This window comes from Rhagoletis zephyria, unplaced genomic scaffold (genome assembly GCF_001687245.7).
Source record: "Rhagoletis zephyria isolate East Lansing unplaced genomic scaffold, Rhagoletis_zephyria_1.1 Rzeph_scaffold_05474, whole genome shotgun sequence".
Taxonomy (NCBI): Eukaryota; Metazoa; Arthropoda; class Insecta; order Diptera; family Tephritidae; genus Rhagoletis; species Rhagoletis zephyria.
In genome coordinates, this window is record NW_016162557.1 from 13,539 (window position 1) to 40,969 (window position 27,431).

General features: G+C 35.9%; 1 protein-coding gene across 2 annotated transcripts; it reads left to right on the plus strand.

The window, feature by feature from the left end:
• On the plus strand, positions 1 to 27,431 carry LOC108372130 (glutamate receptor ionotropic, NMDA 2B-like). 2 transcript variants are annotated; one of them, XR_001848814.1, is made up of 10 exons: positions 1 to 769; positions 1,035 to 1,185; positions 1,463 to 2,056; positions 2,148 to 2,437; positions 2,507 to 2,659; positions 2,737 to 2,888; positions 3,533 to 4,040; positions 4,123 to 4,227; positions 26,974 to 27,245; positions 27,414 to 27,431. XR_001848814.1 is itself a non-coding variant. In XM_017627781.1 (9 exons), exons 1-9 carry the CDS (start codon positions 57 to 59, stop codon positions 27,014 to 27,016), a joined length of 2,709 nt encoding a protein of 902 aa, XP_017483270.1. In that variant the 5' UTR covers positions 1 to 56; the 3' UTR covers positions 27,017 to 27,413. The 2 variants fall into 2 exon arrangements, 1 of the variants encoding a protein (XP_017483270.1); XM_017627781.1 differs by lacking the exon at positions 27,414 to 27,431 and having other exon boundaries at positions 26,974 to 27,413.

Consider the following 27,431-nt stretch of genomic DNA (forward strand, 5'->3'; position numbering starts at 1 on the left):
TTTTGAGCACACTCTGCAAGGAGTTCCTGCAAGCGAACGTCTCCGCCATACTATATATGATGAATAATGAACAATTCGGTCATAGCACTGCCTCCGCTCAGTATTTTCTACAACTGGCCGGCTATCTTGGCATACCGGTAATCTCATGGAATGCTGACAATTCTGGTTTGGAGAGACGCGCCTCTCAATCGACACTTCAGCTTCAGTTAGCTCCAAGTATAGAACATCAAAGTGCTGCTATGTTGAGCATTCTTGAGCGTTATAAATGGCATCAGTTTTCGGTTGTCACCTCTCAGATAGCCGGACACGATGATTTCGTACAGGCTGTACGGGAGCGTGTCGCCGAAATGCAAGACCATTTCAAATTCACGATACTCAATTCGATTGTTGTAACGCGCACCAGCGACTTGATGGAATTAGTGAATAGCGAGGCTAGAGTGATGCTCCTCTATGCCACACAAGGCGAAGCGGTTACTATTCTTAGAGCTGCTGAAGAAATGAAGTTAACTGGCGAAAATTATGTGTGGGTCGTTAGTCAATCAGTTATCGAGAAGAAGGATGCACATTCACAATTTCCCATTGGCATGTTGGGTGTACACTTCGATACGAGTAGTGCTGCGCTAATGAATGAAATATCGAATGCAATCAAAATTTATGCCTTCGGTGTGGAATCCTACCTTACAGATCCGGCAAATCGGGGGCGACGCCTTACAACGCAATCACTTTCGTGTGAGGATGAGGGACGCGGACGCTGGGATAATGGTGAAACGTGAGTATACATGTAGAGAGTACCCGTCAAGGCGATTTCATACAAGGTGATAGCGGCAGAAAAAAAAACAAAACACTGCAGTTACAAATTACACGCACGATGACCATCCGAACGCAAAAAATGTACAACAAATACATCACTTTGACAATCAGCACAATTCGCTTTGCAATCAGCTGCTCCGGTTACACCACCTTGTATGAATTCGCCTTGGTAACCGTATTAAAAATACTCCAAATGTGAATATTTATTTCATGTTTTCATTCAGTTTCTTCCGTTATTTGCGCAACGTGTCTATCGAAGGCGATCTGAATAAGCCGAATATAGAGTTCACTGCCGACGGTGATCTTAAATCTGCTGAACTGAAAATCATGAACTTGCGTCCTGGAGCAAACAATAAAAATCTCGTTTGGGAAGAGGTAAGTGTTTGCAAATTAAATTTTGATTGCACCGCGAAACTTCCCACTTGTTTCCGTTTTCCATCCTTAATTTCATACTTATGTATTCGCTTCTTTATTTGATTTTTATGACTTTACCGTATTTCTACATTCAATTTAGCATCTCTTTCAATTCCATCAAATTTTCTCTTTTTGCTTCTTTTTTCCCTTCCTATTCATAACTATCCCTTTCTTCATTCCTCTGCACTTCTTCGCTCTTACTATTTCTTTCCGCTTTCCCCACTCTTCACTTATTTAGATTGGCGTCTGGAAATCATGGGAGACGCAAAAGCTCGATATCCGTGACATCGCGTGGCCGGGTAACTCGCATGCTCCACCACAGGGTGTACCCGAAAAATTCCATTTAAAGATAACATTCCTCGAAGAGGCACCCTATATCAATCTGTCGCCCGCCGACCCAATCAGTGGCAAATGTCTAATGGATCGCGGCGTCCTTTGTCGGGTCGCGGCCGATCATGAGATGGCCGCTGACATCGATGTGGGGCAAGCGCATCGTAACGAATCGTTTTACCAGTGTTGTAGTGGCTTCTGCATCGATCTGCTGGAAAAATTTGCCGAAGAATTGGGTTTCACATACGAATTGGTTCGGGTCGAAGATGGTAAATGGGGTACACTTGAGAATGGTAAATGGAATGGGCTGATTGCAGATTTAGTAAATCGTAAAACCGACATGGTATTGACATCGCTGATGATCAATACCGAACGCGAAGCTGTGGTGGACTTTAGTGAGCCCTTCATGGAGACGGGCATTGCGATAGTGGTGGCGAAGCGTACAGGTATTATATCGCCGACAGCCTTTCTGGAACCATTCGATACGGCCTCATGGATGTTGGTGAGTGGGCGGGGATAAAATAGAGTGGGCTGTTTTTGTTTTAAAACTAAATTTTTACTTTGTTTTTTTTTTTATCAAATAAAACCCACAGGTCGGCATTGTGGCGATACATGCAGCCACTTTCATGATCTTCCTTTTCGAGTGGCTTTCACCCAGTGGCTATAACATGAAACTCTATTTACAAAATACAAGTGTGACGCCTTATCGGTTCTCCCTTTGTCGCACCTATTGGCTCGTGTGGGCGGTGCTGTTTCAAGCCGCCGTACATGTAGACTCACCGCGCGGTTTCACCTCACGCTTCATGACGAACGTGTGGGCTCTATTCGCTGTGGTCTTCTTGGCCATCTACACTGCTAACTTGGCTGCCTTCATGATAACTCGGTAAGCGCGTGAAATTTGTAAACAAAAAAATTCTCTTACTCTTCTTAGTTAAATATTTTATTTTTGCAGAGAGGAATTCCATGAATTCAGCGGACTTAACGACAGTCGTTTGGTGCACCCCTACTCGCATAAACCCTCATTTAAGTTTGGCACTATACCCTATAGTCACACTGACTCGACTATACACAAATATTTTAAGGATATGCATCTCTACATGAGACAGTGAGTGTTTAGTTAATATGTACATACATAATAAACTTGCATAAACTAAACTTTTATAAAATAAAAACATTTCGCAGATACAATAAAACTAGCGTCGCTGAGGGCGTAGCTGCCGTACTCAATGGTAATCTCGATTCGTTCATCTACGATGGCACAGTTCTTGACTATTTGGTGGCACAAGATGAGGACTGTCGTCTAATGACAGTTGGCAGCTGGTATGCCATGACAGGTCAGTTAAAATTTTTAGTGTTTAGCAGTAGTACACGGAAAAGCAGACCGTAAGATATCTTGAGGGGCATACAATTTTGATATATAAAATCAGCGTGCAAAAACAACCTAAGTAATACTGAAAAATAATAATATTTTTTACTGATTTATATGCTATACTTCCCTTTTATTTAAAGTTTTATACATTTTACTAACTTTCGGGCCCAGAGCCTCGTCTTTCCTCCACCCGATTTTTAAATTTTCTCGCTAAATATTTTTTTATAACCAAACGAACTTATTTAAAGGCTGTCTTGCTTTGTAGGTTTTAAAACAGTTGTATCCATACAAATAACGCGCACACTAATGCCCACTTATAACCGGTTTGGTCATAGCGAACTTTTACACTGTGCGCCGCTAATAAAACAGAGATGACCAAGGAAACGTTTTACATAGAAAGCTTTAAAAATTTTCACCTCCGGTATGTGTTTTACATCTGGCTGATATAAAATGTAAAGAAAGTTCAAAATATCTCTGCACGAATACCCATGAAATGGTGCGCTCGGATCTAGACAAGTTTTTTTTTTAAGCTGTAAAATCGTATCTGCAACAGTTTTCTATTATTGTTTTCAATTATTATTTTTCCTTCCTCTCATCCTTTCTCTCCAGGTTACGGTCTCGCCTTTAGTCGCAATTCAAAATACGTCCAAATGTTCAATAAACGTCTGCTAGAGTTTCGTGCCAATGGTGATCTGGAGCGATTACGTCGTTATTGGATGACGGGCACATGTCGACCTGGCAAACAGGAGCACAAATCTTCAGATCCACTTGCGCTGGAACAATTTTTATCCGCTTTCCTGCTGCTCATGGCTGGTATTTTATTTGCCGCGCTGCTACTGCTGCTCGAACATGTCTACTTCAAGTATGTACGAAAACGTTTGGCCAAAAAGGATGGCTGTCACTGTTGTGCGTTGCTCTCACTGTCGATGGGTAAAGCGTTGACATTCCGTGGTGCGGTTTTCGAGGCGACGGAAATACTGAAAAAGCATCGTTGTAATGATCCCATTTGTGATACACATCTGTGGAAGGTTAAACATGAGTTGGATATGTCACGGTTGCGTGTGCGGCAATTGGAGAAGGCATTGGATCAACATGGCATCAAGCCACCGCAATTGAGGTAAGTAGGATGTCGGATATTTACAAAAAAACAAGAAGAAAAAAATTGGAAAATAATGCTTTCTCGCTTTATTTACTTGCAGACTGGCATCATCATCGGATTTACTAAATCATCATCATCTGAAAGAGCGTCCACCGCTGCTGGGTAACCTGAGCTTGGCTGCGAGCGCACAAGATTTATACAGGTGGTAAGTTTTTTATGAACATATGAATGTGTCCCCTCCTCTGGTATCCCGTATTATTCTGAAACTCCTGTAAACCCATATTGCCAGATTTTAAAGTAGTAGTAGAAGTGTGTCAATCAATTTTAAACCAACCACATGGTACTTCCTAAAAACACCTACACTTACCATCATCACCATTAACAGGGCACACATTTGTACATACGACCACACGAATAGTATTCTCTATACATATACATAAGGGTGGTCCTTAAAAATCAGATTGACGATTTTTTTCAGTCACACCCCCTCAATCGGTAATACCACGGTCACAAATATCACATATAGATTGTGGACCCGACTGGAGACGGTTAAGACGTGTCGCACAGGAGTCAAAGTACAGATTCCTCTATAGAAACTAAAAAAATTAAAATTATTATTTATATTTATAATTCTAATACTCGATACTAACGTAGTCGAAGATATCACATATAAATGTTGGTCCCGATTGGAGTCGATAACGACGCGGCGGGGTCAAATTAAATATATTTGTTTTTTTTTCATTTAATACCCAAAATCGAGACTAATAAAGTCGAGGATATCACTTCGTCTTCACAGGGTAGTCTGAACTTTGACCCTTGTGCAACACGCCTTAACCGTTTCCAATGGGGACCAACATTTATATGTGATATCTTCGACTATAGTAGCATCGACGTACGGGTTGAGGCTTAGGAAAGCTGATGCAAAAATTTGCTCCCTACATTTAAGGACCACCCTAATATGTAACAGCATTCAACCCATAACAGCAACATTGTTTGAAAGCGACGTTAACTTTAGTTATATATGTACATATGTATGTATGTACATACATCTAAGCCACCATTTAATGTTGATTCGCTGAGCATATTTGAATGCTCCATTAAGCAACCAAACATTGAGACGATTTAGGGAGTCGTTCATAGTACGTTAGCGCCTTTGCTCAGTGTGAGTGTGGCTAAGTAAACGACTGAGTGATGAACTGACCTACGTATGTATATTTATTGAACCAACATCAAAATTACCGATTTATAGCTACATTATGTAACTTTGTTTCACTCTTTCCTTTGTGTGTTGTTTCCTGTTTATTTTGTATTTTTTTCTTTACTGTTTTTAACTAATGGCTGCTGCAAACGGAAACTCAACCAATTTAGCATGAAAAATACAACTTAATCCCTCTTTTTTTATTTGCTTTAAGCTTTGTATTCTTCTTTTCTTATTGGGATGAAAAAATCGGTAAAAATAAAGCTACAATAAAATATAGCATATCCGTCCGAATTTCAATTTTTTTGAAGCTGCTGCTTTTCGCAAATGTCGGATTATGGAATTTCAACTCAACTCAATTTTGCTGCTCACACTTTTTCCTTCTTATACAAGTGCATACGCTTATCGCATATGCAAGCATATATATAACTTTATGTATGTAAAGGCATACATATTTATGTATGCACATATATATATATATTTATCTGCATTATATATTGTATGTATGTATAAAATCATACTCTTTACTAAAAAATCCATTACTACAACCATTGTTTACATTTATACATACATATGTATGACCATACAAATACATTTTTAATATTTATCTGGACCTCTTGTTTGCATTGACGTATATTTATTGCTTCATACCCATACAAGAGTTGACAAATCAGATTTTGTGCAAGTATTTGTCTCAACAGAACCACATTCTTAGAGATATGCGGTTTACATGGACCATATATTTTTGTGTGCTCTGCTCAGAGTGTTTAAAAATAATGAAACATATCTAATTACTTTTCGTTTGAACTTCACATTTACATGTTTTATCTTGATTATTTTATTTTTAGAAATTTCATTTGGTATATTAGAGGTCCTTTGATGCAATGTGAAACAAGCAAAGTTATCCACAATTATATTTATTTTTCCTCAAAAATTTTCATTAAAAAATCGCCTCAATACAAATTTTTCAATATAAATTGCTAATGAATAGTCTACATACATCATATATTTTTTTAAAAATAAAACAAATGCTTATTCATTTCAGTGGCCATTTGCAGATTTTACTCTTCATTTACTATTTATGATTATGGTTATGTAAGGGTAGGTCTTCAGGCCCATTGCACCGCGACCGAATTTGATCTATTGTGCATCCTATATCAACTTTGGTTGTTTAGTTTACACAAGAATTGTAATAACCCCTGCTGCGAAATCTGCTGCCGTTTAAGAATCTGGCTCTGCGGTGAGCTAGTGTTGGGCAGCTGGTAATGAGGTGCTCCATTGATTCCTCTTCTTTACCACAGAACCTGCAGGTGTCTATACTACGCAGGCCAAGCATATGCAACAAACATATATGTATAGTGCTCCACACAGTGTTTTAAGGTTTTTTTCTACTTAGCATGAGCGCCGATTGAGCTCTTTGTTCAATGAAGCATAGACATTTCTTTGAGTGATGGTGTCCCTCGAACGTATCCCAATATCTAACAGTGCAGGATATTGCCCACTTTTTAAGGTCCCTCTTAATATCATCGTTGTTGAATCCAAGGAATGGGCTGGGACCAAAGGGTGTGTCTGTCCCTTTTTTAGCTTCAAAATCCGATATCATAGCCCTCATGATCAGGCACGCAGATTAAGTAGACTCTATTTTGGGCGGCTAGGTTATTGAGTGGTCTATAAGTGTTTTTTGTTGAGAACGAGTAGCTATCTAGAGCTTTGAGGACAGATTGGCTGTCCGAAAATATGGTGATTCTTATTCTGGCATATTGCTTGTTTATTAAGACGTAGGCGGTCTCCAGTGTGGCAGTTAGTTCCATCTGGAATATCGTTGCGTCTTTACTTAAGGGAAAAGATGTACGCGAACGCGGTCCAACAACACCCGCACCTACACCGTAAGATGTTTTTTGTACCATCGGTATACCATTTATGTGAAGCATCGCGCAGCCACGTGGGATTTCTGCTCCAATCTTCTCGAGTGGGAAACATGATCTTGTACCTCTACGTAAAGCTGAGGGTATATTCAATATCTGATTCTGAGATAGGGCGTTCTTCAAAAAGTTTTTCAGAGAGGGCGTTTTCAAACCGGCTGCCGGGATAGTTTGATCTACCACTCAGCCGTTGATATATACATTAGTGATAGTAATGTTATGTTGTCTTAGGTCTAACCCATAACAATTGGCCACGAGAGATTAATTTAAAACATATGTATCTTTAGCCCGCGCAATTGATTCAAAGTATTTGCAACTTTGGCTGGTAATATCCAAGGAATGCATTAATTGTTATAAACAAGACGATATACCAAAGAAAAGGTTATTAAATTTAATATATTTATATACATTATTTTAATATATTTTTAGATGTTTCGTCACTACACACGAATAAAGACGCGGTAGTATTTTGACAGCTAAAAAAGGCGCGTAAAAAAATTATGCGAAAAAAGATGTTTATGAAAAACTTCGGCGAAGTATGTTAAGAGCTTTTGACGCTAGAGTTTTTTTATGCGTCGCGCCTTTATTCGTGTCTAGTGACGATTTATAAAAACTTACAAAATCGAAAATCTTCCCGTGTGAGTTTTCAGTTCTTCATTACTTCAGTAACCAAGTGAAAAATGTAAAAAATGAGACGAGACTTATTTCAAAATTTTTTAAGTTTTCGGATGTTTATATAATATTTGGTCAGTTTTCAAAATAGTGGTGAATGAAGTCGTTTGATAAGTCCCATAGTAGTTTCAAGCACATATACAAATTAACTAAATAACATTAGGGCGGGCAACGCCCATTTTAAGTCCATTTATGCATTCTTGAAAATTGGAGCGGAATGGTTTCGTTAGTCGACGAAGAAGCACATTTTTCGCGGTTTCTAAATGTCCCGTTATATGAAAGTAGGGAACGTGCAATAGGTATTTAGATTATACATACATAAATATTTTAGTTATTTCCATTATGTGAAAAAGTGACTGTAGGTAAATCCAACAGCCTTTGAAATATCCTGGGAAATCCTTTTGAGGACTCTTCTATTGGACGATTTGGTTTTGTATTCAGCTTGAACGAAGAAGGCGCTTCCTAGGACATTTTTCTGCAACCGCTTTCTTATATTTCGAAGTTAGTTATACAATTAAAGAGAAATTTTCGTCGAAAAACAAACAGAGATATATCTTTTTGGGATATGTACACTTTTGGCCAATATTGCGCGTTCGGTACGTAATAATTACCAAATTGAAGGCGAGACTTACTGTTTCTGATTTATGATAATCATATGATAACAATCGTTCAGAACCAAAAATTCCTGTCAACTTCCTTTATTTGCAATTTCTGTGTTGCATGCACATACATAAGTAAACTAAATAAACTAAACTGTTTCTCGAATTTTGGCTAGTCAGTCTTCCAATATACATTTGCATAAACAAAATTTTTCCACGGCGATATAAAATAGAGCTTTTCGTATTACGGCTACCAATATTGTTCATAAATTTTGCAAAACTTCGCAAAATACAGCTTGTATGAAAAAATATTAGTAGATTTGGAACCAGCGACCTAAATACACCCCTGAGATATGAATGCTGTTCTTTACATTCTTTGCCTATAGAATAGTGCAATAATCAATAGGACAATTACAATTTGGTTGTAAAAAGATAAGTTTGAGAGTAACCATAAACTAAAAGACTGCCAGAAATGACATTATAATTGAAATAAACGACTAATATTTTACAGACTTGTTTTTGACCCCACATTACAACATATTTTCACTATTACCAAGTGATTTGAAAAAAATTAAATTTTCGACCCGCCCTAATGTGCATATTACCAACACTACAAATTGGCTCGAATTGCTTACTTTACTTATACGCTCTGAATTTGCTTTTTCAACTCACAAATAAGAATGTACATATGTATGTATGTATGTAGATGTGGGTCTATTTATACTTATGCTCATGTAAATATCTACAGTTTATTTGTATTTATGCTAAATGTACGTGCGCGAATGTTCACACTTACATACATAATCATAAATGAATGTGTGTATGCTAGAATTAGAATTCCCGACAATATGGAAATGACTTCATTAAATTATTTTATCACGATTTGGGTAAGTGTTGAGACTACTGACTAGCTAGCTTGTACGAAAATCGTTCATTGAGTGTGTGACTACCCAGCCAGCAAAATACTTGTGTAAGAATTATGAATAAACTTCATCAAGTAGTGCCTAGTATTTGCCAGCTAAAAGCTATTCAACTCACAAAGTATGTGCTCCACTGTTTGCTCTTGAAAGTTATACTTGCTAAACATTTTATGCATTCCTTTAAGTCTATTTTGAACGCATGGGTTGCTGTCAAACCGTACTCCGTTATTAGTCCTACCAGCAGTTTTGAGTCGTCTCTTCTTATTGATAACAAAATAATCTAAAAGTTTTCTATGGCACGATCCACACATAGTCTTTGCCACTCTGCAAACCCTGTCTGCCTAAGCAGATCGGTCCTCTAAATAGAGTTTGTATCTGGAAAACACTAAAACTAGGCGGATATTTTATGCAATGTCTAACCTTTCCTGTGCCTGCTGACAATCTATAACTGCCCTCGAGAAGGACGTATCTGAAAGTACGGCCTTAAGGACAGGCTCACAACCAGTGTAAATATTTATCCGCTCACACTTTTGTAAAATTGATTAGGCTACAAATCTGCATACTCAAAAAAATTCTATAAAGTCTGATTAAAAAGTTGAAAATTTGCTCAATTTTCGCGAGTTTTGCACAAAGTTTAGGAATTATATTTTTATGTTTTTTGTTGTAGAATGAACCATATTTTTATATGAAATTAGCGGAAAAATATGAGAATAAAAATTGTTGCATATATTGTGAAAAATTTGCCGTGCCAATACTTTGTTCCGGCAGTGTACGTACATAATAAGATTATTCCGACCAATTGATAGCCTTATATTTTTTTAAGTCGCTTAAAAATTATGATTTTTAGACACGAAAAAATTTAAAACAAAGCAAACTCGTTTGCGGGCATTTTCTGGAATCGAAAAACTTACGGAAATCGCACTGTGCGGGAAACGTACGTTTATTTTGCTCGTTGGGTAAGACGTTACCAAAAGCTGAGGTTGCGTTGGGAATTTAAGTAAAACCGCTCAACAAACAAACTTGCTCATCATTGTAATGGCATTTAGATACGCATACGAGTATGTATATATGTATGTAGGTAAAAACCTCATACGCAAAACTTCTTAAAAGAAATTTGCTGACAATAGATGTACATACAATTTAGCTAGTAAGCATTAATTTATTGTTTTTGTGCACACGTTCGCAATGTAAATACTGAGTTCTCATAAGTAGTATGTATGCATGTATGTATATGTATATATGTATGTGCTAAGGATCTATATTTGTATTAAGATATTTTGCTTGTTACATCTTTGTGGTACCACCCCATCACTATCATAATTGATCGGCACATAAAATTTTCTTACTCTTACACAAAAACATATGCGAGCTAAACACAAATTTGAAGTTAAACGCACATACATATGTATGTACATACATGTGTATGCCTAAAGCACTTTGCATACTTTCCGTATTCACACATTTTCTATTCAGAGAGCTTTAGCATTATGTTGCTATATAGGTAGTATATTTAGTACTAATGTGTGTGGATTTGTAAGCTTAACAAACAATACATAATATTTTGCTTCCAACAACATAATTACTACTTATTATAAAACATACACTTACAACAACTACAATACAAAATACCAAAACTCTCTCTCTAAACACAATGACAGCAAAAACAAAGGCGCCAGCAATGAAAACAAAACTTTCAGGATGTAGGTTTTTAGGTTGAGAAAAAGAAAAAATAACGAGAATAAAAGTAAAATTTGTTTTTTATCAATTTCCGAAATATTTACTTATACTCGACTCATATCCTTCCACATTAACACACATACATACAAATGTACATGCACACATATTTAATTATTTAGACTGATATCAGTCATATATGAACATGTGTATACACATACTACAAAAGGGGGTTGCCACCCGGAATGTTTTAATTCAATCTTTCTCAATACTGCAATTTAATCATTTTATTATGTCAATGGGTATTTCCAAACTGGCGTTACGTGACGCTCGTATGACAAAATGAAAAACCGAACTGGATTTCGACTTGGGTTACAAAATTGGAAAACTTTGCAACTTTGGGCAAGACTATTTATATAAAAGTTTTTGTAGTAATATTGGAAATGTTTAAGGTAAATTTCCCAAGTTTTTAAATGTAGAAATCTTGTCTGTTGTAGGTAAAGTGTATTGTAAAGTTTCCATTGAAAATGTTTTGTTAATATTGTTCTTGCAAGAATTTTTAACGTGAAGAAAACATGCATTTTAAGTCGAGCGTACTTTTAATTTTGACATCAGCGCCACCAGCGGTTTCATTTTTCGCAAATCTATGTCTTATTACGTTTCAACTAAAGATGCCAAATATGAAACAGATCAGGACATAAGTACGATTTTGAAAAATATCTCGAACCTGGCACCACTTAACGAGACCAATTTTGGCAAAAAAGTTTCTGCTTACATAAGGATAGTATATTTTAAATAGCAGCCAAATCGGCTTATAAAGAAGTTAGATATAGCACTTTTATTCTTTTTTTACGCGATAGACCTTTCGCTGAAATCGCCCCAAACTAAAGGACAATCTTAATTAATTTAAACCAGGACACTTCTAACTTGCATGATAGTATAGAAAGACGGTGGCGTTAATCCGGATTAAGGGCGCAGTTTATACTATGAAAATTGTAACCTGAGAGTCGTCAGCGTTGCTAATTAACTGATATATTCTTCGTTGGTACCAAACATTTTGTTGCGGGTAAATAAAGTTCCTGCCAATTTTTAAATCGTTTTCGCGTTCCGCGCACTCTTGCTACCATCTTATAAAGAGGTAAAAAATATTGCCCCATGAAATATGCAACACCAGAATTTCTACAAAACTTTGAATGCGCATAAGCCCTCGATATGGCATATTAAAATGAATTGAGCCAGTCGTTGCTTCAGGGAAGCAAATGTGTAAAGTACACAAGTCATTTCGATAAAAGGCTTTTTTATTTAGTGCAGTAGAAGTACAGCCTTTCATGATTATTACATAGAACCCATCCAGCTAAGTTACACATATGTACATATGTATGAACTATGTACATATGTATGAACTATGTACATATGTATGTGGCTAAATTTAATTACCGCTAACGAGTACTCATGTTGGAAACTGTGTTCACATTTTCATTGCAAGTTCGTGAGTGCGATTTTATTAAATAGTTAGATACGTTGGGGCCGCTGCCTTGGTCGAGTGATTAGTATAGCGCACTGCCGCTCGGTGAGTCCAGGGATCGATCCTCTGCCCGAGCAACATCCAAAAAAAAAAAAAAAAAAAAAATNAAAAAAAAAAAAAAAAAAATTCAGAGTGTATTTCTGCTTTGAAAAAAGCTTCTAGCTAAATTCATTTTCCGTTCGGTGGCGGTGTAAAACTAGAGATCCCTCCCCTTTGTGTTACAACATCAAGGCGCACGCCACAAATCGGAGCAGAAGCTCGGCCAAGCACTAGCTAATGTGTAAGCGCCAAATATTTTAATCTTTTGATAGATGTGCAATATTTTTGCTTGTATAGTATGTGCAAATGTAACTAAAATGCATACATAAATGCATACATACATATGTTGCCTCGCAAAATTCATATGCGTTTGAGTGCAATATTTTTTTTAACTTTTCTATTTAATGTGGTAAAAACAAAACAGAGGCATACATATGTATGGACTTATGAGAATATGTGAGTATTTATATATATGTACATTAGGGTGGGTCAATTTTGTTTTGCTATGCGCATAGAGCATAGGAGCATTCTACGTGTAACTCTAAGCCAAACTTAATTTTAAAAAATTTTGTGTAAAAAAGGCCAGTTTTTTCTGTTATTCTTTCTGGGCATAGATTTTTTATTTTAATTTTTTAGAAGCTTTTACCTTGGTGGCATGAAGCAGCTTTTGCCTGAGAAGACTCCTAGTAAAATTTTCCGAAAAATAATTTTCTAGAATATATCAATCCTATAACGAACTCTCAAATTTGCCTTTTGCAGGGATTCTTGAAGTAAGGGTCAAAACTAGCTTTTCAGGCGGGAGCTAGAGGTTTAAAATTTCCGACGAAAATATTTTCCATGACGTTTTACAATATATGTTTTGGCCTTTAATTTTGCTCAGACATTTATTTTAATAATTTTATTCCACTTTTTTGAAAACTACTTACGCCGGGACATGAAAACTTTAGTAAGCCATAAAATAAAAATACAAACTAACTTTTGCAAATCCATTGAATGTTTTATTACTGGATATGTAAACTTTCAGAAAATATTAGCAATGCTTTGAATTGTAATAAAATTTTCGCACAGTGTAATCGATACGACTACGACATTTTTACGCAACATAGAAAAAGAGGTAGCGGTAATTTCTGCATACTCAACTCAAAATGTATATTTTTTGGATTATGTCACTATTGGAGCAAATGAGCGATATGTATGTACATGTATGTTATTTAGAAATTTTTATTTTACAATAAAAAAATAAATAAATGGATATATCAGTATATAAATTAGTATCATCGTATGAGAAATTAGTACTTTGATTGAATCTTGCTCTGATTACTGGGCTGTCAACTAAATAATACTAATGTACGAATTTTTGGAATTTCTGAACATTAAAAAATCTATTACTTACAAATAGTCATTTAATTAAAGGCAAAACATTTGGAATCAAGGAATGCTAAATCGGGATAATTTTTAAAGGCAGCTTAAAAGCACTTTTTATGGGGTTCACAAAACATACATGTTATTGTAATGTCCAAAATTTTAAGAAGGATTTGCGGGTCAGATGACCGCCCACCAAACCATCACAGAAGATTTTTCTCTTACAGAGTGAGAGGTTACGTGTAAATTAAGATCTTTCAGTATGGCTAAATTTTCTTTCAATCAATGAAAAAAGAGAAATATGTACCGCCATTAGCGCCAGATTTTTTTTTTTAACGCTTATTGACTTTTCTGAAGGTTCTTAAATCCAAACATTTGTGCATACATATATTCGTCAATACTAATTTAGAAATGTAGTTATTACTTAATAATTCGTAAATGTTTATTTTACAGAACTTATCACAGACACAAAAGTTTGCAGTATTTACCATGTTTTTAGTTTAAATAACTTAAAGTACTTTTATCTGTATACAGTTAGTATTTTCTAGAAAATAGGAAAATAATAAAGTGCTCTGAACATTCGCCGCGCTTCATTTCATGGTAAAATTATTCTCTCAATTCATCGGCCATGATTTTTCATCTGCAGTTCGCAATCATTTTAGAATCACATAAAATTGGGAATAAAAACAAAAAATTGTTCAAAGTTGTTGTTGTCGGAGATTAAAATTGAGAATGTGTGTGTGGGTGTGTGTTTAAAATGTTTAAATTATATTGCTTGCAAACGTCAAGAGTTTTAAAACTTTCGCTCTGCGGCTCTACCTTATCCACTGTATTTTTAACACAAGTTCCGGACTGCGGAGCGTTTGAGTAACATTTGGAAGCGTGGTAGATGTGTGCCTAGTAGGCACTGCTTTCCTCACTACTCCTACTTAGGGATGTAAGTAGAAATAGAGGGAAGATATTTAAAAAATTGCGGGAAAGGAAAAATCCTTTCCAGAGACTCCCGATAAAACACGCTACTTCCCAAAATATTCCTATGCCACTGTCCCGCTTTGGCGAGAGCTCGTCGACGTTCGTTTCTCAGTTATTTTGTTTTGAATGTCACACTGAACTGAATTCAGCCTACTAGCAACTAGGACTTTGTGTGCTTTATCAGAGCTATGAAGTGGTTCCATTTCTAACGTAAGACGAGGGACATAGGGACCTCTAATATGGCATCACAACGGGCCCATGGTGGCCTCAGTGTGCCCTTTTCCTGTGCGGGATGAGATAACCTAACCTCACCTAATACGCGGTAACACGTAGGAAAAATTAAAAAAAAAGTAATTTTTTGGAAAATTTACGTGACTGGATTTTTTTTTTTCTTTTCCGTAACTTAATATCTAAAACCTACCTAAATCGCTTATTGGTTTACAAATCTGAAAACGTGGTTATGGCCGGGTTTTATGATGAAGTGAAAAGCACATTCCGGGCTTCATATAAAATTTAGAAAATCGCTTAATCACTTAAAGGCACTAAACTGACTGTTATACATACAAACCAAGATATGTATGTATATATTTTTAAGCTTAGTAAAATACTGATAGTTCCTTAAATAACGGTTTAAAAACTGTCGAATGTTGCTGGTGGGTTTTTTTTTGGTAATACAGAATGTACATGGAATTTCAAAATTTTTCGAAGAGACTACATCAAATAAACCAGGGACCGAAAATAAACGTCAAATATCAGGATTTTTATTTTTATATCATTGCAAAATCATTATCTTTTTATTTTTTCAGTTAAATTTAAACATTTATTATATGATTTTTTTCTAAATAAATAATAATCGTTTTTTGGATTTCTATTTTTAACCGTTATGATGTTAACTGACCTTTTAAAACCGATCTAAATCTTTTATGATAGAAAAAATATAAAACAAAAATAACGATCAAAAATTTATCCAAAAATTAGAAATTCAAAAATAACGCTTAAGTTTGATTGGAAAAATATAAATCTAATTTTAGCATTTAAATATAAAGATCATAACCGTTGCGGTCCCTGAAATAAACTGTTCAATATATTCTGAAATTTTTTAGCGAATCACAGAAAATAATATCTGTGGTGGAAGCACAAAACTCGATGCAACAAAAAAATACATCGATATATATCAAACGCATCGGTTTTGTTCGATGCATCGTATAGCAAACATAAATTTTTCCAGTGAGCAATTGTTTTTTACTTCCCTACTCCCACTAAAACATGAAAAAACAACACTGCCTTTTTTGAAGTATAGAAAGCAGAAAAATTACTACTGCCTACTTAGGATGACCACTGTTTGATGAATAATTTAGAACTATTTGAATATAGCGATACAAGGGTATTTAACCTGGACTCTATCGAGTCGTAGTGCGTACCTCCAAAAAAATAGGATATAGAGAATTTTACAGCATTGAAAATATTTGCCATATCTACTACTTTTTAGATATTACCTGCATGTCTCAAATCTACCTTTAGCTCCATAAGTAATCACATTTTTACCTCCCCTTTACAGCCATACGATATGAGAGTATTTATTTGAAAAATTTAATGTTTTCTTTTACAAAAAATATAATATTCCACTTAAAACGCTTCAAGTGTTATAACAAGTTTTCGTACTTATAAATATGTTTGTATGTACGTATGTACATGGAATTCATTAGAGAAAGCGAATAAAACAAAAGTAAACACCAATATATGTATTTATACATACAGTCGCTTTTACTTACATACATATGTATAGACGTATTGTATATATTTTTGCTGCTTATAGAATTCACCAATTATCCGACTCTGCATTTGATTTCAACTACTTTAAAACGCATTTGGCTTGAAGCACTTCAATGCCAGTATGTTTCGTTTGAATACGCTTTCGTTCTGCACTTCACGGATGCTTTTTCATACTTCCAAGACGAAAATTATTTCTTCCGGAACACTTTGTATAGATAAAAATGTCTTTTTAACCAAATTTAAAATTGCTTAGTATTAAATGCTGAACTAGTTAGTTGAAGGCTGAAGGCTGCTAAGTGATTATACATCAATTTGAAGTCAGTTACTACATAAGCAGAAATAAATTACTTTGTCTAAGCAAATTGGTTGAGCTTTGCCGTACCGGGTATGTACGATACATAGACTCATATGTATGTATGTGTAAATTTGTTCTGCTTAAAATTTTTTTCTTAATTTTTGCTCGCTATTTTTGCCATGTGTGTACGTTGTTGAGTGTAGAAGAAATTACTTCTAATTGTCTTCTGATTTGAAAAGAAATTTGAAAATTTATGTATGCGCGCATGTATATAGTATTCGCAGAACATGAAAGTGTTTTGATTTTTCTTTTTAATATATATGCATGTGTGTATGTGTGTGTGAAAGTAAAGTTAGACTCGCCCAGCAAAATCTTTTCATTTTTTGGGAAGCACTTATTTTTGTATCAATGGAGTAACGCATTACAGGTGAAAATTGTCTTGTGGCGACTTGTAATATATTACTCCACTAATACAAAAATAGTTGGAGGATGGTTCCGTGCGCAGAAGTGGAAAACTTTTGACTGCCATTCACCTGGGAGTGGCCAGAAGCGATTCTTGTGCGTACGGTTCAAATCGCAGCTCACAACGTCCGGATATTTATATCCACGTATCCTCTGGGTAGCAACCAAACACCCGTTTGGGAGCGAGCTAAAGTGAGAAGGCGTAAAACTTCGCGTGCGCTGGGTTTGGGTCCCGCCACGTTAAAACCCCGCCCAATGAAAAGAAGCAAACAGCCTCGGATGAGACCCCCTTTTTCTGATGACGACCACGGCAAACGTATAAAGGACTATGATTTAAGGGTATGCACCTGGAATATCCGGACCCTTAATGGGGAAGGTGCCTCTGCCCGGCTGGTTGATGTCCTCGGGAAGACAAAGGCTGACATCACCGCCATCCAAGAAATGCGATGGACGGGGCAAGGTAAAGTAAGCGTGAAGCCTTGCGACGTCTACTACAGTTGCCACGTAAAGGAGCGCAAATTCGGTGTTGGATTCGTGGTAGGAGAGAGACTCCGTCGCCGAGTACTGGCGTTCACCCCGGTGGACGAACGTCTAGCCACAATCCGCATCAAAGCTAGATTCTTCAACATCTCGCTCATCTGCGCCCATGCCCCGACGGAAGAGAAGGATGAGGCGTCCAAGGATCTCTTCTATGAGCGCTTGGAACGTACATATGAGCGCTGCCCCCGACACGATGTCAAAATCGTGCTTGGCGATTTTAATGCCAAGGTGGGCAAGGAAGGGATCTTTGGCGCCACTGTCGGAAAATTCAGCCTCCACGACGAAACGTCCGATAACGGACTGAGGCTGATCGACTTCGCCGGGGCCCGAAATATGGTAATATGTAGTACTAGGTTCCAGCATAAGAACATCCACCAAGCTACATGGCTGTCTCCAGATCGAAAAACGAGAAACCAAATCGATCATGTTGTGATAGACGGAAGGCATGCTTCAAGCGTTTTGGACGTACGTACACTCCGAGGGCCAAACATCGACTCGGACCACTATCTTGTTGTAGCCAAGATACGCACCCGCCTCTGTGCAGCAAAAAATGTGCGCCCAACAATGCAAGGAAAGCTTAACGTCGAAAAGCTGCAATCACAACAGACGGCCAATTTATTCGCCACTCGACTCACACACCTGCTCTCTGAGAGCACTCTTCAACAATCCGACGTACGCGAGCAGTGGAACCACATTTCCCGATCATTAAGTACCGCCGCCGAAGAAGTAGTTGGATTTCAGCGAGCCCGAAAGAACAACTGGTACGATGAGGAATGTCAAGAAGCCGCAGAGAAAAAAGATGCCGCCTACAGGGCCACGCTGCGATCGGGCGCAACGCGAGCCATGTGGGACCGTTATAGGGAACTGAAGAAGGAAGCGAGACGTATTTGCCGCAATAAGAAGAGAGAGGCCGAAATACGTGAGTGCGAAGAGCTTGAGATGCTGGCCGACAGGAAGAACGCCCGAAAATTCTACCAGAGGGTTAGGCGACTTACGGAAGGTTTCAAGACCGGGGCGAACTCCTGTAAGAACAACAATGGCGACCTAGTGACCGATGTCCAGAATATACTTAAATTGTGGAGGGAACACTTTTATAACCTACTGAATGGTAGCAGCGCTGAAAGTAGTGAGGAAGACGAACCCGAGTCCCCAGTCGATGATGATGGAGTAGCTGTCCCACCGCCTGACTATGACGAGGTACGAATAGCGATTACGCGGCTGAAAAACAACACAGCTGCTGGAGCTGACGGCCTGCCAGCCGAGCTATTCAAGTACGGCGGCGAGGAGCTGATGAGGTGCATGCATCAGCTCGTATGCAGAATATGGTCAGATGAACGCATGCCCGACGACTGGAATTTAAGTGTGCTCTGCCCAATCCACAAGAAAGGCGACCCCGCCATACGCGCCAACTACCGCGGGATCAGCCTTCTAAGCATAGGTTACAAGGTCTTATCGAGCGTATTGTGCGAAAGACTGAAGCCCACCGTCAACGAGCTGATTGGACCTTATCAGTGTGGCTTTAGGCCTGGAAAATCCACCATAGATCAGGTATTCACAATACGCCAAATCTTGGAAAAGACCCGCGAGAATAGGATCGACACACACCATCTATTTGTCGATTTCAAAGCCGCTTTCGACAGCACGAAGAGAAGTTGCCTTTATGCCGCGATGTCTGAATTTGGTATCCCCGCGAAACTAATACGGCTGTGTAAAATGACGTTGAGCAATACCACCAGCTCCGTCAGAATAGGGAAGGACCTCTCCGAGCCGTTTGATACCAAACGAGGTTTCAGACAAGGGGACTCCCTTTCGTGTGATTTCTTTAATCTTATGTTGGAGAAGATAATAAGAGCCGCAGAACTGAACCGCTCAGGCACAATACTTTATAAGAGCGTACAATTGCTGGCGTATGCCGACGACATCGATATTATCGGTAAAAACAAGGGCTACGTCTGTTCTGCCTTCTCGGGATTGGATAGAGAAGCAAAGCGAATGGGTCTGGTGGTGAACGAGGACAAAACGAAGTATCTCCTGTCATCACACAAACAGTCAGAGCATACGCGTCTTGGCACCCACGTCACTGTTGACAGTTACAAGTTTGAAAAAGTAGACGACTTCGTTTATTTGGGAACCAGCATTAACACCAATAATAATGTCAGCCTTGAAATCCAACGGAGAATCACTCTTGCCAACAAGTGCTACTTTGGGCTGAGTAGGCAATTGAGAAGTAAAGTCCTCTCTCGTCGTACAAAGATCACACTCTATAAGTCACTCATCATGCCTGTGCTGGTGTATGGCGCGGAAGCATGGACAATGAAAGCATCTGATGAGGCGGCTCTTGGAGTTTTCGAGAGAAAGATTCTGCGAAAGATTTACGGACCTTTACGCGTTGGTGATGGCGAATATCGCAGACGATTTAACGATGAGCTGTATGAGCTTTACAACGATATAGACATAGTGCAGCGAATTAAAATTCAGCGGCTCCGCTGGCTTGGCCATGTCGTTCGGATGGACAGAAACGCTCCTGCTCTGAAAATATTCAACGCGGGCCGCGATGCTGGGAACAGAGGAAGAGGAAGGCCTCCTCTGCGTTGGAAAGACCAGGTGGAGAAGGACTTGGCTTCACTTGGCATTTTCAATTGGCGTCAGTTAGCACAGAAGAGATATGACTGGCGTGCTGTTTTGGACTCGGCCAAAATCGCTTAGGCGGTTACAGCGCCAAATAAGAAGAAGAAGAATACAAAAATAAATGCTTCCCAAAAAATGAAAAGTTTTTGCTGGGCGGTTGCATATGTCTAGCTTTCTTTTATATGTACATATATATGCGCAATAGCTTTTTATATAAAAAAAAAACACATATGTGTCTATCTATTGAGTTTGCAAGTGCAAAAAGATATGTATGTTCATTACGGTGATCCAAAAATGCATGTGAAAAAATAAAGTCGGAATTTGTATGCTCTCACCCCCTAGGATTGTTCTATACCGAAAAATATACCCTTATTTTTTTAAGTCAAAAAGCATTTACAGCTCAAAGTTTTCCATGTATTTTTATATGGGGAAAAAACAACTTTTCGTAGAAATGGTATAGAATAGCTAAAAATCAATTTTTTTTCTATCGGAAAACTTTGTTGCTCTGCAGGAAGTTCCCAGTGGTAATACCCAAATGTTTATTCAAGCATTTTTTCATCGCAACTATAATTTATAGGTCCGCCAAAAACCCACAAAAACCCCGAAAAATGCAATGGGAGGTTAAATAAACAATTAGGTATTGTTACTGAAAGTCTCCTGAAGAGAACCAGGTTTCCACAGTTCTATGCCATTTCTACGAAAAGTGGTTTTTTCCCCATATAAAAATATGTACATGGAAAACTCTAACTAACTCTAAACATTTTTTAATTGCAAAATAAAAAAATAGGAGTATACTTCTTTCGATATAGAACAATCCTAGGGGGTGAGGGCATTACAATTCCGACTTAACTGTTTTGGACCACCCTAATATACATACAAACCTGCATATGTATTTCGAATGAATGCATGCCCAATGAAGGTGTTTGAACACCAAAAGTATTTTTAGAGAGTTGTGACATAAAAGTGAAACAAATTTTTCACTGGTTTCATCCCATTTGTGTGGACTGTTTGTAAACACATGGATATGTAATATGAATCTACTCGTACGTATTTAAAACTGTATTCAAGGTACATATAAAATTATATGTACTCGTTAGCTCTTTAAAGATTTCAATGACAAACGATATTTTCTTAAACAATTTTATTGAGCTTGTGGCCGTTTTTTAATAAAAAAAAATTGTGACAAAAGTACAACAATTTACATATGGTAGAAGTTATAGCTGCTATTTCGATGATCGCCACATCTCCTCATCAGCCTTTTTCATCGAGTTCACTGCGATTCAAACTAGCGACTCCGGCTTACAGAGCCAGTGAAGCAAAGTCCTTCTCCACCCGGTGTTTTAGTTAAATTCTGTTTTATGTATTTTAGTTTTTTTCTTATTTTATGTTTTTTATTATTTGTGTTAAAAGATTTTATTGAGATTTAAGACGTTTTTTAGTGAAAACTTATGTGGATATTTTCCCCAGAACTGACTTGTTTTTGAGGTTGTGAAATCGTTGCCTCCTTGAAAATAAGAATGGTCAATTGTTTTTCCAACGCAATGGAAATGCCGTTTTTGGGTCTCAACCAGGCTATGTCCAAACATTATTATACAAACGTGATAGCCAAATTTCAATCAGTTTTGATCGATCTCATCACAATTATTTTTTTCGGTAGGTAAAAGTTTCCACGACTTCGTTAAAAATTAAATTTTGATATACACAAATACATACATATGTATGTCCATATGAATGTATAAAATGACATTAAACAGAATTATTTTGTTAGGATACGTGTGTATAAATTTAGAACATTTTAGTTCCTACCAGAACGGTTCCTTTTAACCCCAATTCTGGAATTTAGCAGCAGAAGCAGTTAGAGGGTAAAAAGGTTCCACAAATATGTTAAGTTATTTACATGAGTGCAGGTATAACTATTATTTTCTACTTTTAGCTACATATGTACATCTTGATTTAACCGCTCTCTAAGCAGAGCCCATATTTCATTTATTCTTTGCATAAATTAACACTGATTTCCGCCTTTCTGGTCATTTACACTTGCATATTTAATTAAGTGATGATACATATATATATATATTTATGTATATGTAAATATGTATATTTATTTAATACACCTTCATGCAAAAGTGTGACTGTAATTGTGGTTACGCATGAAACCGCAACAAATAAGCTGAAGGCTTATAAATTAATGCCACTGATGCCTGAGCTTTAAAATGACAATTTAATAGCAGCAGTGGGCCACTTTTTACAATCCATTTCGTTTTTATTGGCATTGCTTTGTATGCAGGTGTCAAGTAATTACTCACATACATTTATATACGTATGTATGTAGGTGCGAAATCTGTTGACAACTAGGGAATTCTTCATGATGTATGTATGTATATTTATGTAAATGTATATTTACGAATTTAAAATGCATATTAAATTGATCACTAAAACATGCTCAGTCTACTTGTACTAAATAATAAATTAAATTTCCGAATTTTCCATTTATTGGAATTTCTCTGATTTTATTTAATTATTTATAGTTCGATGCATTAATCTGAATTGTTTGCCTATCTGAATGCTTTATTACCTAATGAAATTTTGTCGAAATTAATTTTCAAATTGCATTTTTTGGCATGTTATCTCATATTGAGCTATACATATGAAAAAAACTAAGGAATTGCTTTTTCTTAAAATGTCAGACCTTTTACTTAAATTTATTTTAATAATTTGATAAACCATTATAGGTGGAGATGTGCTTGCAATAGAAAATAAGTTCTGAAGAGTCAAAGTTGCGTGACTCCTTTTTTTTAATTTTTCTGAAACTCGCGGTTTTTATAGTATACTTTGACTGGTTCTTTAAAAAGTGACAGAGCGAAAAATAAGTAAGCAAAATTACAACAACAAAAAAATAATACATATAATACCCAAAGGCATTTTTTGTCCCTCAAATCAAATCTGCACCGTTCGTTCGATTTTCGAAAATGAGGTGTCAAATGAAAGAGCTTGAGCTGTAGATGCTATTACTTACCCTTGAATTTTGGCAATTTATGTTCGAACATTTATGTTTATATGAAAACATGCGGACTACCCTCAACAAAAAAAAATAATTGCCAAAAAACAACGGTAAGTCCAAGAAACTTCGCACTTTGCTTTATTAAATTTATTGTCTAAAGACGCTGATCAAAAAGTTAGAAATTTTGGTCAAACTTTGCAGAATTCTCATAATTTTTGCACAAAGTCTGAAATTTTAACTGATAAATATCGTGTTTGTTAAGTAATCGGCTGCACTTTCATAAAATAATTAATTTTTACCAAAAAAAACAACAAAACCGACTTCAATTCTCAATTAAGCCAGCAACATTTTGATCAATTTTGGCTATCTTTCTAGCTCATTATATAACAAACACCATATAAATCCAGATTTCAAACTTTTTGCAAAAATTATGAAAAATCTGCAAAGTTTCAGCTAAATTTTCAACCTTTTCTTTCAGATTTTATAGATTTTTTTGAGTATGCAGTTTAATAGCCCATTAAATTCTAGGGTAAAAATGTTCAAGTCTTTAGTTGCTAAAAAGTCGCGTTGATTTTTAATTTTTTTTTCTGACTTCATGACGCATTTTTTTCCATACAAAAAAAAAATGTCGAATTTACTTTGTATGGAGAAAAATTTGTAATGTAGTCAGAAAAAAAAAAAAATTTTAAATCTTAATGATTGAACTTGGAAATTTTTATAAGCATCGCATGAATAAACCGCATACGGTCAATACTACGTTCGTATTTTCATAAGCAACAGTGACCTTGAGAATAAGAATTGCTTACTCAACTCAATTATTGGCATGCCATTCATCAGTTTAATCATTGACAGCAACCATATCATATGTAGGTACATGCAATATGTACATCAGGGTGTTCCAAAAATACAAAAAGAAATTACTTTTCAGAATTTTACTGCTAGAAAAAGAAACTCATATTTTTTTTAATTTTGACACTAAAACGCCGAAATATGTTAACTTAGTTTTGGGTCGTACATTCCGGTCGTTTTTCTAGATCAGGTCATTTTCCAAAGAATTTTTATTTTAAGTTTGCATTGTGAATGAGAAATAGTCCAAAGTTGTAACAGGGAGAATTAAAAAAAAATAACATACTCTGTATTGCGCGCGAGTAACATTATTTTCTGCTCAAATCTCAACCAAAAAAAAATTTGAGACCGAAAATAACCGTTGACTATCCCGACTTTTAGATCATCGCAAAATCGTGATTTTTGGTTTTTATTTTTTCGATCAAAAATAACCGTTCGAAATGAATTTTTATTTTTTTCGGTCAAATTTAAACGTTATTTTATGGTTTTTATTTTTTCCGTCACATGTGACCGTTATTTTGAATTTTGAATAATTTCGAAAATTTTTATGACCGTATTAAAATAAAAATAAATATCATAAAATAACAGTTAAATTTTATAGAAAAAATGGACATCTAATTTTAACGCTTAAATTATGATTTTTATTATAAAGATCATAATCGTTACGGTCCCTGAAAAAAAATCATTACGTATTTTCATTTGACCATTCACAGCTTATTCATTTATCCATCGATTTCTTCGTTAGTAGCTTAGTATTTTGTTAAAAGCACAAGCTTTAGTGCAATTGAAATAATTTACAAAAATCTGTTATTTCTTATTTTTTCTGTTCAAATTTGAGTTTTTTTTTATAGAAATGAAAATATGTTGGGAAAATTACCGGATCCAGAAAAACAGAATATAGATTCGAAATATACGACTCAAAATTAAGTTTACATGTTTCGGCGTTTTTTTTTTTAGGTAATTTCAAAATTTTAGATTTTCCCTACAAATCGTTAGAAAAATATTTTTAATCGAATACAAATATTTCTCCTCAAAAATTTTTAAATAATAAAATTATGATGCATATCTACAAAAACAAATCTTTTCTCATTTTTATATCTAGGAGATAAAAACATCGGTTATGAAAAATATTTAGTAAAATTTTAATGTTTAATATGCATCACATTTTTTTTGTTTAAGTAAAACATTCTAATTCGATCAAGGAATATTTACTTTCAACGATTTTATGCAATTATACGAATTAATGCATTTTCTTTATATAAAATACATAGGGTACTTCAAAGCTCTGCCGACACCATAAAATTTTAACCAATTTCAAAGTAAACAATAGGGTCTCCTTATTCTTAATATTCTTCAGTTCTGTGGGATGGCTAGAAAAAAAATCTAGACCACCCTAGTATTTGCATGCATAAATACTAGAGCTCTGCATGATTTGATTCAAATTTCAAGTTAAACAGAGTTTTTTTTTTGTTGTTAAACAGAGTTTTTGTTTTTGTTGTTGTGTTTATTTTAATTGTTGTTGGATATATTTATTTAAAAGAAAAAAAAGAAAAACTAATGGTAATTAATCACCAAATAGGTAGATAAAAAAATAAAAATTTATTAAAAAATAGAGCTTTAAAAAAATTAAATTAATTAATATAGAAATTATAATTAAATGAGTAAAAAATGTATGTTATATTGATACTAAATTTAATATATATATATTAAAATTCAAAATAAGAATTTTACAGTTCATATATAAATTATTAAATGTTATTTTTATTCAAATGTATTGTTTTATTTTATTGAAAATTATATTTGAGTTTATATAGAAGTTTTATTTTTATAGCTATTGTTATTTTTTTTATTTATTGTTTTTTTTCTCCTATGGAGTTTCTTTGATTTCTGATTATGGTGAAACTGGTGTTTTAAGGATTCTCCTTGTCATTCTGGACTTTCAAGTTCTCAAAGCTACAAATAAAAAAAATCAATAAAATTCAAAGCCAAAATCGTTCATTCCATTTGAATATGAATGATTTATTTGCGATTTTGAATGGATCCATGCAGACGTCTAATACATACATACATATGTATATAGCTATGTACATATGTACATATGTGGCTAACCAAATAGACAATCAATCAACACATTTTCGAAAGAATTTTTGCGAATATCCGCACAAAAGAGTGCCTTTTCTTAACCTACACTCGTATACCATTGCGCTGACAGGGACTACTCCTCTGCTGTAGGTAAGCTGCTACAACAACAATAGAAACAACAAAGTCTACTGCACGCCATACTTTTCCACAAACACATTTACCTACTCCCTCCGGAAGCCAGTTAGTAAGTCAACAAAAATATCAGTCACTCATCAGCCACAAACAACATAAGTCACATTTACTTAGTCTCAGCCCCACCAACACTGCACGCACAACCTTAGCAACCAACCAATACAATTCAGCTGTTTGCCTTTTGCTTTCCTTTTTTGGACTTATTCGCAATTTTCTCTTAAAATCTAATAATAAATCGTATTCATTAAGGTCCTACAAAACGGAAATTGCGGAAATGGAGACTGTGCTGTAAAAGCCCACAGTACAATAATCAACCACCGCCCGTTAGTACCATCAACAGCATCGCCACCGCCAATAAAGCAACCCTGCATCCATCACGCCGAGCACACTGCATTTGGATGAAGCAAAGTATGCAAAACGGATGAATGATGGTGCCGCCTTCCAACCGATAACGGCACAAAGCGGAAGTAATCGATTTCAGTTGGAAATGAGCACAATATGCTAATATTATGTTGTATAAGGTAGGGATTCTACTGTGTAGGTATGTATGTATGTACCTACTTAGATACTATCTGCATTAGAGTGGTCAAATTTTTGTATGGGGGAAAAAGTCATCCTAGAAAACTAGGCACCCTCTTAGTTTCTTTTTCCTTTTGATATTTGTAATATCTATATCAACCAACTTTCAGTTTTCAACTGCAGCCAAT

What these genes read in the sequence shown, in the direction of transcription:
- LOC108372130 (XM_017627781.1), top strand. Translation starts at nt 57, where the DNA reads ATGATGAATAATGAACAATTCGGTCATAGCACTGCCTCCGCTCAGTAT. An exon ending in ATGCATCTCTACATGAGACA is followed by an intron (nt 2,660 to 2,736) that starts GTGAGTGTTTAG and finishes AACATTTCGCAG; the next exon opens with ATACAATAAAACTAGCGTCG. An exon ending in CAGCTGGTATGCCATGACAG is followed by an intron (nt 2,889 to 3,532) that starts GTCAGTTAAAAT and finishes CTTTCTCTCCAG; the next exon opens with GTTACGGTCTCGCCTTTAGT.